The 12,980-nt window shown below is 47.4% G+C and overlaps 1 protein-coding gene across 1 annotated transcript; it reads right to left on the bottom strand.

Annotated features, from left to right (window-relative positions):
* Window positions 1–6,001: 6,001 nt before the first annotated feature.
* LOC123141760 (probable potassium transporter 16) lies at window positions 6,002–12,387 on the bottom strand. Its single transcript, XM_044560836.1, has 10 exons — window positions 12,152–12,387; window positions 10,642–10,864; window positions 10,289–10,531; window positions 10,142–10,192; window positions 9,274–9,534; window positions 9,032–9,084; window positions 8,151–8,268; window positions 7,772–8,026; window positions 6,710–7,527; window positions 6,002–6,620 (listed from the first exon to the last, which is right to left on the bottom strand). Exons 1-10 carry the CDS (start codon window positions 12,290–12,292, stop codon window positions 6,366–6,368), a joined length of 2,418 nt encoding a protein of 805 aa, XP_044416771.1. The 5' UTR covers window positions 12,293–12,387; the 3' UTR covers window positions 6,002–6,365.
* Between the last annotated feature and the right edge of the window lie 593 nt (window positions 12,388–12,980).

Genomic DNA, 12,980 nt, shown 5'->3' with positions numbered 1-12,980 from the left:
ATTATGCTATGCGATGCTACTTGGTGAACTTACCATCTACTCTCTCCTACATGCTGCAAGATGGAGGTGGCCAGAAGCGTAGTCTTCGACAAGATTAGCTATCCCCTTTTATTCTGGCATTCTGCAGTTCAGTCCACCGATATGGCCCTTTACATATATACCCATGCATATGTAGTGTAGCTCCTTGCTTGCGAGTACATTGGATGAGTACTCACGGTTGCTTTTCTCCCTCTTTCCCCCCTTTCCCTTCTACCTGGTTGTCGCAACCAGATGCCGGAGCCCAGGAGCCAAATGCCACCGCCGACGACGACTCCTACTACACTGGAGGTGCCTACTACTGCGTGCAGTCCGCTGACGACGACCAGGAGTTGTTTAGGAGGATCCCAGGCAGGAGGCCTGCGCCTCTTTCGATCCGTATCCCAGTTTGTGCTAGCCTTCTTAAGACAATCTTGTTTAACTTTTGTCTGTACTCAGATATTGTTGTTTCCGCTGACTCGTCTATGATCGAGCACTTGTATTCGAGACCTCGAGGCCCCTGGCTTGTATTATGATGCTTGTATGACTTATTTTATTTTTAGAGTTGTGTTGTGATATCTTCCCGTGAGTCCCTGATCTTGATCGTACACGTTTGTGTGTATGATTAGTGTACGATTGAATCAGGGGCGTCACATGCGCCTAGCTCGGAGGCGCTGCACTGCTGGGTCGGGCCCAGGGGCTGCCACGATGGACAGGAGTGCAACGCCGCCGCGCTAGGCGCTGCATAATAGGGTGTGGCGCCGGCGTGGCGGGAGCTACACAAAAGGGTCAGGAAAGTGAAATAATTTCGCACACAGTTCATTCTGTGAAATGATTTCGTCCCGAGATCAAAATTGTCAAATTTACCGGAGGTGGGGAATGAGACGGCTGCTGTTTTACGATTCGTATCACCAGGTGTCGCCTTGGGAAGAGGGTCACACGATCAGCTTTGTACGACTCGCCTTGGGAAGAGGGTCGCACGATCAGCTTTGTACGACCCGGTCGCATAGGAAAAGCTTCGCGCCGCAGCCCGCAGGATTGGTTTTCAGGGGGCGGCGCACACGCCTGTGACGGCTCAGAACAATACGGGCCGTTTGATTCGACGTTTAATGGCTGAGATTAGATTAACGAAACTCCGATGTGTCCCGTGCAAGTCACAAACAAGCTACTCGTATTTGGGGTCGATTTACTAACAAAAAGAGTCCCTGCATTGCAACGAGAGAAGAAAAATACCACGCGACATGCACAAAGCTAGAGTCGATTATCAAGTCGGGAATGCATCGATTTGACAGACAGAATGTTAACCTGTCGACTGATTAACTATGCGGAGGCTGTACGGGCTCGGCGCGCGGAAGGTGGCCTTCAACGGGCTGCCCCTGCTGGGCTGCATCCCGTCGCAGCGCGTCAAGTCGGCCACCGGGGAGTGCATAGCCCAGGTGAACAGCTACGCCGTGCAGTTCAACGCCGCCGCCAAGAAGCTGCTCGACGGCATGAACGCCAAGCTGCCCGGCGCGCAGATGGCGCTCGCTGACTGCTACTCCGTCGTCAAGGAGCTCATCAACCACCCTGAGAGAAACGGTACGGTAACATCGACGGCGCCGGCCAAGCCGTTCCGGTGCGTCGTGGTCCGTGCCTGGCCTCCTCTTCTTTTCTTCTGCGCTGGTGTTCGTTGCAGGGTTCACGACGTTCGACACGTCGTGCTGTGGCGTGGACACCAAGGTCGGGGGCCTCTGCCTGCCGGATTCGACGCCCTGCCGCGACCGCAAGGCGTATGTGTTCTGGGACGCGTACCACACCTCCGACGCCGCCAATCGGGTCATCGCCGACCGCCTCTCGGCCGGCATGACGACCGCCAGCGCTCCGGCTCCAGCTCCTCGCGCCGGCGCGCCAGGGCCAGCCGCGGTGCCGGCGCCTTCTCCTTCTCGCCGGGCTTAAAGATTTAACCCACATTGATGTTGATGGATTTCGCGTCTTTACTCCAGACAGTGTTTCAGTTTAAACTGTGAGATCTGGGTGAAATACCGCAATTTATACGAGTTGTTTCATAGCGAAGGGGACGAAATGTATACGAGAATCACTTTTACACGGGGCCTTTTCTCATACATGGTTCATTTTGAGAATCGGTCCTGCATGTGTCTATAAATAGCCTGCAAATTTCTACTCTCTCTATCCCACAATATAAAAACGTTTTTGACACTACCCTAATGTCAAAAACGTTTTTATATTATGGGACGGAGGGAGTACTTCCTCTGTTTCATAATCCAGTGCATATAAATTTTTCTGATAAGTTAATCTTAACAAACTTTTCTTGGCAAAAAAAATTTCTTAACAAACTTTGACAAAGCTTAAGAAGGAAATTATCCATTTCTACAATGCCAAACATATATAATATGAAAAGTTAACTCATGATGTATCTGATGATTGCATTTAGTATTCCAAATGTAAATATTGGGTCTGTCTAGAGCACATCTAGATGTGCCCTAGTTATTGCACATCTAAGTGACTCATTCAAACTAGAAAGAAAAAGAAAAAAGACAAGAGAAAACGCTTGCACGAATCTTAGCATAAAATCAAAGACATAAGACTTAGGTGTGCGATATTTAGAGCACATCTAGATGTTACTCTTTAAAAATGTTCAAATTTAGAATGTTTGACTTTTGAAAAAAAATCTATAGGCACCACATTACGGATCAGAGAAAGTATGATAACTTTGTTTGAATTGTGATCTTAGTCGTGAAAGAAAAAGAGTGATTTCTCGAGAAAATATCCGGTAAAAACCAAATTACAATAAAAATAATATCCGAACAACACTTGGAAGTTTTTCAGAAATTCTGGGAAAAAATAATATGTTAAGAGGGTGATGTTTTATTAGCATGTGAAATTCCAAGTTCAAACATAAATTCATTTATGAGGTATGACAAAACAAATTCATTAATGAACATTGATGTTTACTGTTCAACACTATTCATTGTTGAATTTGTCCTTTTCAGATCGCGTAAATGAATTTGTGGCTGAGTTTGGAGTTTACATGTCTATATGGTTGTTTTTATCCTGACACACCTAGTCTATGGAGAGATTCTGATGGGTTAAACATTGCCCAATGGTAGGCATGGTCCTCTGTAAGGTATGGGGGCGCTCGCCATGACTTTGTGATTACTGTATCCACTACATTTGAGTAGTTTGGTTGCCCTAAATCTCGCCTTTGGATTATGATGCCAACAGTGGCGGGTCTATAGGGTAGACAGGGTGGGCCGCCGGCCACCCTGAAATTTTGAGTCGACCCATATATATACCATAGCCCATAAGAGATTAAGGGATGGGCCCGAAGAAAAGAAAAGCCCAGTAAACACAATGGCAACTCGTCGCACGGTCGCTCTCGCAGTAAGTTTCGCCGAACATGAAGAATAATTCTAATCTCTTTTTTTCCGTTCATTCATAGGCACATTGCAGATTTAGGGATGATTCCCATCAAGAGCTCAACAGTAAGTGTGGGCTCTTCTGCGACTGATATGAAGTGGAACCCTCCATCGAGTGGATTCGTAAAGATTCATGTTGACGCAGTAGTGGAAGGCATGGTGATCGAGGTGCATTTGATGATGTATATCGTTCGAAGAATGGTGATTATTTAAGTGCTTCGGCTGTGGCAATCCCAGGCTTGACAGAGCCGGAGATATCGAAAGCGATGGCTTTGCAATGAAGCTTGTTGCAACAGACTGTATATCCACTCTGAAGCATGTTAATGGAATATACAAGGGGCCATCTGAAACTATTGTCAGAGAGATCAAAATTGAAGTGCTCAGGCTTTGCTTCAGTGCAAATTATTCATGAGAAACGAAGTTTAAATGTTGAAGCAAATAGTTTAGGTAGAGTTGCTACTACTCTGGATTTTGGTCGGCATGTTTGGCTGACAGAAAGACCAGATATTACTGTAAGTCCTAGTGGTCGCATTTATCCTGGATTTATTTCAGGATTTCTGGCGATACGCGTTCGGCGGGAGAAGATGTTTTCATCGACTACGAGGCGCTTACGGTGATTTCGTAAAATCTCAAGATGATATGCCGGGTCAGTCTCTCAAAGGTGCTTATAGGGATATGGTGTGCGTGTGTGCGTTCATAGGGGTGAGTGTATATGTGTATATATGAGCGCTTGCGTCTGTACTGTGTTAAAAAGAAAAAAAATTCAACCCTTCAAAAAAGAACCGCGGTAGCCTTTTGCTCAAAAGGAAAAAAAAGACCCTGATAAATCTCAAATGTTCGGATTTTAAGTAAGTCAATCCGAATCTTTTTTCATGGCAACTTTAGTTGTTAAAACACGGCAATTTTGTTCTGGTTCTTTTTTTTTCAGAAAATTTTCATGTATGCCAACCTCGCGTGAATTAAAGTTGCGATAAAAAATGTTGGGATTGCCACGCTTAAAATCTGAAGGGATTTATCATTTTCGAAAAAAAATGCCGCGGTAGCCGGGGGAAGCCGCTGCGCACTGCCTCCCGTCCCCCTGATTCCCCTCTGGACTGCTCTGCACTCCCACCGATCTCGCCGTCCTAACTCGCCGGCGACTCTACTCGACACGCCCCGCCCCTGCCCGTCGCCAGCGCGCCCAGCCGGCAGCCCGCAGCCGCCCAGTCCACGCTCGGCAGTGGGTGCCCCGTGCCCGGCACCCGGCCTTGTGTAGCTGCAGCAGGCCAGCAGTCAACCGCCCGGCCCGATATGAGGTATACGTTTGATGAGATTTCTGCATGTCCCTATTTCTGTTTACTCGTCACTCATTGCTCGTCGTGCTGCCACCTGCCAGTACTTCTCGGTACGAATTTAGGTGCAAATAGCCTGCTCCCTATGCGTGGAGAGGAAGAGGAAGGACACTAGGAACAGAGAAAGAGATGGGGAATTCAGAGTACATGTATACTCATATTAGTGGTGTATTCTTGCTTTGGTATGAGCACTCTGTGAAGAAGATGGACCAGCACTCGAAGGAAGAGCCCTTGTACCAGATAAGGTTGCAGCTGTAGGAGCTGATGATGAATTTAATTTCTCCTTTGTGTTTCTTCTATTTTGTTGAAACGCAAAAATAAAATGGATGCATTAGCGGAACACATTGACAGTAAAACAAAAAATAAACATGCTTAATACCTTGTGTTTATGTTTTCTCAACTGCAGTCCCCACCTCCATGGAACTTCATAACTGGTGTACATATATGGCTTTGTCTCTTGTCGTTACTACTCCCTTTGATCCATATTACTTGTCGCTCAAATGGATGTGAATATAAATTATTGTTCCTACTATAGATGTATCTCTGGGTTTTGGGACTTCAAATTGTCCCTTCCTTCATCTGGTTCGCTCTATGCCCTTTTCCTCTTTGAAAATAGGAGGGTCAATGTCTCTCGTATCAGTCTTCGTCCATGCATCTGGTCTAGGCACATGGTATATCAGTGGCTTGTATGCTTTCAAGTATGTACATTAGACTTTTTAATAACTCATGGACAAAGTCTTGAGGGTGCTGGTTTGATTTATATATGGCTTAAACCAACATGGTGATAAGGTGTTGTTATCATGTCTCATTTCCTACATCTTTTTTTAGGGGCATTTCCTACATCCACATGTTCTTTCTACCAGATTCACAAAATATGTTTTCCCCCCACTGTTTACTTGCCACGCATTAGGACCAGCACACAAACACTTGTAGTTCCTAGTCCCCTTGGCCTCTTATGATTTTTCTATGTATAAGTAGAGGTTATTATCTACTCCCATCTAGCATTTTCTCCATCAATTTTCTTCCCATTGGACTTAACCATCATCTTTGCCCTAATGCATGCAACCATTATCTTAATTGGTCTCCCCCTAACATCCAAGGTCATCCTGTTGAACAACTCATTTAGGTTGTTAGCAACTATATCAACTGAAGGTTAGTAGACATAGCAACAATATGTGGTACCTAGTGTGTAATAATGAAACCCGACACAGTTTCTTACTAGACGTCTCTTTGTTTAGCCACATAGATATACATTTTTCTTTTTGTAAAGGGTGATTTTATTGACTTATAGAGTCGCATCAAGGGGATATAAGCATAACGAGTTCACACCCGGACTCTATAATTAGGATGCACACAACCGACATCTCGCATACACGCCAAGAGGAGGCAAAACACATAGCCAACATGACTAATAAGATGACTACAAGGGAGGACAGATCCACATACATATCTTCTACATATGGAGTACATTCATTCTGCCCCATAGACGTATGTTTGCACGCCCATCAAATCCATGAACCAACACATGAAGTCTTCGGCATGCATGATGCACATATCTACATGGACCCTTTGTGCACACAAGCTGTCCGCTTGCCCTGTAAATTTATATTTCATACGTGATACCAACCTTGAGCAGTTGCCCGCGTGGAATGGACAACATCTTCTCCCCTTTCCGAGAGTTCTTCCGTAGGAAGTCGAAGATGTAGTTTACGGCAATCTTTTTAAGGAGGTTGGAGTGAGGCTTGGCCACCACTTCAGTCTCCCCAAGTATGTACACCACACCATTATCCACCTCCCGTTGGATCACCTTTTGGTCCTCCTCTATTCTTAGCATCTCCTCTAGGTTCATCTTGGCCGTCTAGTTCACGTGAAAACAAGTAGTAGTAACAATCAGATCCAGCCAAGTTCAAAAACATATAGTTTGTAGTACGTGTTTTGATTGTTCACCTGAAATTGCGGCAGCCGGTTGCTCATACCAACTTGATGCATTGTGAGCTCAGAGAAGGACTGGATTGGTGTAAGCATCTCCTCGGCATGGATGCCATGGCCATGCCCCGAGTGCCCCGAGCGCCCCGAGGGCTTCTTCTCCCATCTAAAGCTATCGATCCGAATGCTAGGGTAGCTTGTCCTGAGAGGCTCGGCCGTACAGTAGAGGCTGAGGTCCCGGACATAGTACTGGAGGTACTCGACGAGGGTGGCCACGAAGTCACCGGCCATCTCGAGGGTGTCCCGGTAGCCGTACCGAGCGACGCACCGGAACACCATGCTCTCCTTGGGTTCCACTTGCCGGAAGAGGAAGCGCTCCTGAACGTCGACGTGCGGGATGGGCAGGTGCTTGACGGAGATGAAGACGATGACGGAGTGGACGGTGGGGATCTTCTCGATGAGGTGGGGGAAGATGGGCGGGATGCCCTGCACCAGCTCCGTGTAGAAGAGGCCGAGCCCCGGGACCCGCTTGAGGTCGTGGCGCTCGAGAAGGTGCTTCACCTCGTCGGGCGACACCGTGTGCTGGAGCTCGTACTTGTACCGCTTCACGTGCACGTAGTGCCACACGATCATGATCACCATGAGCACCGCCGACATGGCCAGCGGGAAGTAGGGGCCCTGGGTGAACTTGTACAGCACCGCCGACAGGTAGACGGTCTCTGTGGACATGAAGACGACGAAGAAGGCGGCGATCCACCAGATGTTCACCTTCCACACCAGGAGCATCACGATCGTCATCAACAGCGTCGTGATCACCATCACAAGAGCCACACAGATCTCTGTTCAAGCACGCGTCATGTCCGTTAGGCCACTGAGATAAGCATGCATAGATTTCTGTCATGGTTTAAATAGCGCGCTATAGCGTTTAGAAGTGATCCTGGGCTAAGTGACTTTGGTCCAAACACATGAACAAACATTTTAAATAGCACACGTAACGTTTAGATGAGGTCCACCGCTATGAGGCATGACCCGCTATTTAAAAATATTTTTTCTGTTCAAGCATGTGTTGGATGCAATTTTTACCATGTGCTTTGGCGATGAAACCGGTTGTCCTGAAGCTTATGGTGACGATACAAGAAGCCACGCAGAGGAAGAAGTTGACTTCAGGGATGTAGAGTTGGCCCGAGTAACGCCTTGACGTGTGCAGTATCTTCACCCTCGGGAAGCAGCTAAGTGTTTGCAGATGTGACATAGTCGCGAAGGCGCATGAGACCATGGCTTGGCTTCCGATGACCGAAGCCAGAAGCGCGAGGACGAACGTCGGCCAGAACAAAGTGCCTGCAATTGCTCAGGAAATTTTATTTAGTTTCTCATGCATAACCTCAGGATGCATAACTTATACTCCCGGCACTTATGGAGTAGAATAGTAGTAGATTAGTGAGGTATCTTGTCGATTACATACTTGGAATGGAATTGAAGAAAGCGTTGGATATTGTCATGTCCATGTGCGTCCGGAGGTAAGCTGCTTGCCCAATATAAGTGAGCAACACGGAGGGGAGTAAGCCAAAGCTAAAGCTCAGCTGAAACAGGGAAAAGGTTGTTCAGTTCAGTCTTCATATATATTCTTGGAAAATACTAGAATTTCCTACATACAGTTCACCATGTAGAGGTCAGTATAAGAAACTCCACTAATCATATTGAAAAGGTGACGGTCATATTTAGGAAATAAACAACATGATATATGGTATACAAAGTCATAATAGTTCTACTACCCCAATCTAAAATACTCCCTCCGTTCCGAATTACTTGTCACAAAAATTGATAGAAATGGATGTATCTAGAACTAAAAATACGTATATATATATCCATTTATGCGACAAATAATTCCGGACGGAGGGAGTAGATGGCATTCTAGAAAGTTGTAGTCAAACTTCTTTAATTTTCACTGTCGCTATTGAAAAGGATTATTGTGATTTCCAAACGAATATATTTTTTGTAAATTTTTCAAAGAAGTATTTTGTAGTTATGAAGTTTACATGTTTGGGTTAAAAACAATAGCCAAAGTTCCATCTGATAGACTCTATCCATACCAAAAACCTCGTGGAACGGTGGGAGTATCTTCAGAACTTTGGCAGTCAAAGGAAATCTTCCTATTCATCTTTTTTACAGTTATAAGAAGAGAGCTTCAAACTTTGAAGTGGTCAAGGAATCTTCTGTCTAAATATATATCATTATCCCTCAACATTGTGTAGTGCATCATGTAGGGGTCTCCCTGACAGTTTTGTTTCAAAAACACATGGCATAATGTGTAATTGTGGCAGTCAGAGAGGATGTTATTTATACCTGAATTGACTTTATGCTGAAGTAACCTAGATCAGCAAAGAGGGCTTCCGTGCCTGTCACAAAAGAACAACTCTGTCAAGTTCAGTAAATGCCCCCCACAGAAAGAAAGTTCAGTGTGTGCAAATTGTGCTTTCATAAGATTTTTTGCTAATAGTACAACACCACCTGAAACTGGCCAGTGTGGAATTTTGTGAATGCAGTACCATATATGCTATCATCAGAATGATAGGTGCCTTTTTTACCTGTAAAGCAAAGAAGGATTTCACCGAGCGAAACCCATCCCTTCTTCTTGTTCCTTCGGAAATAGTCGAAGATGTACTTGGGGTTGAAGGCCCTCAGGGTGCCGATATCGTACTTGATCAGGTTGTAAAGCCCGATACCGGCGATGAGGAGAAGCCACACGACGACGAGCGGAGCAAACGTGTAACCGATCTTGTCGGTCCCGAGGTGTTGCACCGCGAAGAACAATATCAGAATGCCCACTGTGATCCACACTATCTGATCTGTTCAGAGTAACCAAATCATATCATCAGGAATCAAATTCTGAAAGAAGAAAAAAAAATGCAATCTGTAGAAATGCAGGTCTTTATCGAAAAAAAGAAATGCAGGTGAAAGTCGGTCAAAGTCGTTTCTTTCCCAGATCTTTGGGGATTCATTTGCTTGTTTTTTACACTACCAAGGGGGGTCAGCAGCAACAGGCTGGCGCTCAAAGTCCTATGTCAAACTTGATCCTGATCTGGCTTTTTATTTTTATTTCTTGACAGCTCGGTCTAGTTCTGGTTATTAATAACATGAAGACTAGTTTGCGAGCTAAACGTGGAGAGGAATTAATAGCCAGTTGAAACGGTCAGAAACTGCAACTAGTTGGTTTAAACTGAACTGTCGTAGCTTGCAATTTTGCTCTCATGGGAAACGTGATCTGAGACTGTACGTGTCATGTGCAAGCAGTCTCCATACAGGGCAGGCTATGGCTGACAGTAGCCATGAGCTGGGCACATTTCCCATTTGACTTCCCAGGTTTAACTGATTACGCACACACTCACATATAAATCGATTGAAAAGGGGAGAGAATGCGTGTAGTACACATCTCAGTACTGCATTTCTGTGTACCTGTTGTCAGGTGAGGCGCTCTCAGTCGCAGACCGTTGACTGCAGATAGTACTGAAACATTTACACGAGCAAATTCGTTAGAAAAACGTACAAGGTTATTAGGCGGCCCCTATCATATTCTGATGATAAGAAAGCGAGGAGGAGTACCGGAGATGGGAGGGGTTAGCATGCAGTCGCTGATGGCGAGCGCCGTGGCGAAGATGGTGAGGAAGAAGAGCGTGAGCTTGGCCGGCTTGCTCGTCTCCAGCAGGTTCTTCATCCACTGCGCCCTCCTCCTCGTCGCCGACAGATGCCGGTGGCTAGACACGAGGTCGTCCTCCGCCTGCTGGTTCGGGATCAGCGCCACCCTCGCGTACCTCGAGATCAGCGAGTAGAGCGCGAACGTTCCCCCTGAAGAATTGAGAGTTCAAAGTTCAGACTGATACGATGGTCTCAGATGAGTGACACATTGATTGATTGATTGATTGATCTGTGTGTGAGAGATGATGGTTGGCACGCACCATCCCCGTCGTCGTTGGCGTAGAGCGCGATGAAGATGATCTTGACCATGGCGAAGAGCAGGAAGCTGTAGATGATGAGGGAGAGGACGCCCAGCACGTCGTCCTTGTGCCCGACACCGTACTTGAAGGTGTTGGAGAAGACGTAGAGCGGCGACGTCCCGAGGTCGGCGTAGAGGATCCCCACGCACTGGAAGCCCAGCCGCAGTGTCCTCACCCAGTTGTCCTGTTGGTGCGCAGGAGTAACATTTACAGTATGAAAGCTTGGACTTCGATCGACATATTATTAACAATTCTTCTACCTAGAAACTAGAGCATGCATATGCAGGTGTACTACATACAAACAACTTGATAAGGCTGTGTCTGTCCGAGTAATCCAACTTGATAGATAGGAGTAACATTTACAGTAAGTGCTGTAAAGCTTGGACTTGGATCATCAAGATGTTATATTAGAGCAACAACTTGACAAGTCTGTGTCTGTCCGAGTAGTTCAACTTGATAGGTAGGAGTAACATTTACAGTATGAAGCTTGGACTTGGATCCCACATGTCAATTCTTCTACTCCCTTGCATATGCAGGTGGTATAACATATAAAGAACAAACAACAACTTGATAAGTCTGCCCGATCGAATAGTCCAAGTCGTGGAAAACAACGTACGGCAACTCTGAGAAATCTCCTTGCTTGCTCAACCACGTCGAACAGCAGTAGGAACGCACTATATGCTTCCTCTCCACGTACCACCGTACGTACCATGCTCGGTCACACGCTCGTTCCTCCTCCACCCAGCAGCAGAGACAGGATAGGAACATTTCAGTATCAGGCTTGGACTTGGATCGACATATTAATTCTTCTACGGGAGTACGTACCTAGTACTACTAGAAGGTAGAGCATGCATGCATATGCAGGTGGCATGACATAAAGAAGAACAGCAACTTGATGCTACTAAGTCTGCCCGAGTAGTCCAAGTGATGGAAAACAACGGTACGGCAGGTCTGACAAATCTCGTTACTTACTTCTTCAACAACGTCGAACAGCCGTAGGAACGTGCTACCTATGTATACGTGCCACCATGCTCGGTCACACGTTATCTCCTTCCTCCTCCTCCCAGCAGCTTCAGCTCGGGCGCGGAGGCGGGAGCATGGTGGTGGTGCCGTTCATCGGTGGCACTGTACGTCGTGGATTCAGTTACGTACTACATAACCGCGCGACGGGCGGCGGCGGCCAGTCGGAACGGCGGGCGAGGAGGATGAGGAGAGAATGCTAGCTTAATTTGACGGAGCAGCGCATGCGCAGAGGAGGAAGAAGCCACAGCCCACAGTGGGTGCTGCGGTGATTCGCCGTCAAGTTAGGGAGGTGGAAGCTACGGCCAGGCGGACACAGCGAACTCGGATGGGCATGCACCATGGCGCCATGCAGATTTGCAGTCCGACTAGCCGAGGCGATGAACATAGACAGTAGCTAGGATAACAGCGCGCTAGCAAGTTCACCAACGGCGTTGCCATGCATGCATACCTGTCCATGGTGTCCGCCGTGCGCGGGCCTGGTGGCGTCGCGGTAGAGCGAGTCCTGCCGCGGCACGTCCGCCGGCGGCACCTCGAGGTCGCCGCTGTGGGGCACGATCTCCAGGGTGCTCCTCGCGCTGGCCATCGCCATCTCCCCTTTCCCGCCGCTGCGTACTACCTCCCCTGCCCGCGCGTGTGCCACCACTTATAATGGCCTTTATCTGCTGCTTTGCTTCGATTAGCTTACGTCCCTGCGGAGCTCATCCCGTTTCGGGCTGCTTATACCGCCCTTTATAAGCGCAGGCGGCCGGCCGGGAGGCCGTGCACTGACCTCTCGTTACTGACTTGTCTCGCTTCGCTGGCTGCTTTTGGGTTGCTTGCTTGCCGCAACAGTTTACCAGCCGATCGATCGATCGATCACGCACGTCGGTCCAGCGTCAATGTTGACTTGCTCCACGACTCATTAATTTTGGACGGGAAGTCGCCAATGGCGATGTATCGGCCGACGCCAGCGCGCGGGCGACGTGGCGCTCCGTCGCTCGACTGACTCGCCCGCGGCGTCGTCTGCGGCGAGAATAGTAGCCAGCTCTAGAGACTGAAATCACGCGTGCCCGTGCGCTCCCGTTGGATCAGAAATCTGCGGCTGGTTCACATGCATGTGTTAATTTTTTTTTACTAGTAGTAGTATAATCAGAAGGAAGCGTGGATAAGGGTCCAAAACTAAATTTCGTCCTGCCTTCCGTTTCGAGGAAAAGACGATCGTCCTGCGTGTACCATGGGCTGCTAAGCCGCCGCTTATCTATGTGGTAAGTCAAGATAAACTGTTGCGACCTGCGGCT

This window comes from Triticum aestivum, chromosome 6D (assembly GCF_018294505.1).
Source record: "Triticum aestivum cultivar Chinese Spring chromosome 6D, IWGSC CS RefSeq v2.1, whole genome shotgun sequence".
Taxonomy (NCBI): Eukaryota; Viridiplantae; Streptophyta; class Magnoliopsida; order Poales; family Poaceae; genus Triticum; species Triticum aestivum.
The sequence above is the reverse complement of the archived record's forward strand: the minus strand, read 5'-3'. Positions and strand labels throughout refer to the sequence as shown.

Bases quoted from the DNA above. Each gene is read 5' to 3' on its own strand.
- LOC123141760 (XM_044560836.1), bottom strand. From the start codon at position 12,292: ATGGCGATGGCCAGCGCGAGGAGCACCCTGGAGATCGTGCCCCACAGC. The intron at 10,532-10,641 runs GTGCGTGCCAAC...TCAATTCTTCAG, and splicing joins CGCCAACGACGACGGGGATG to GGGGAACGTTCGCGCTCTAC. The intron at 10,193-10,288 runs GTACTCCTCCTC...TAAATGTTTCAG, and splicing joins GCTAACCCCTCCCATCTCCG to TACTATCTGCAGTCAACGGT.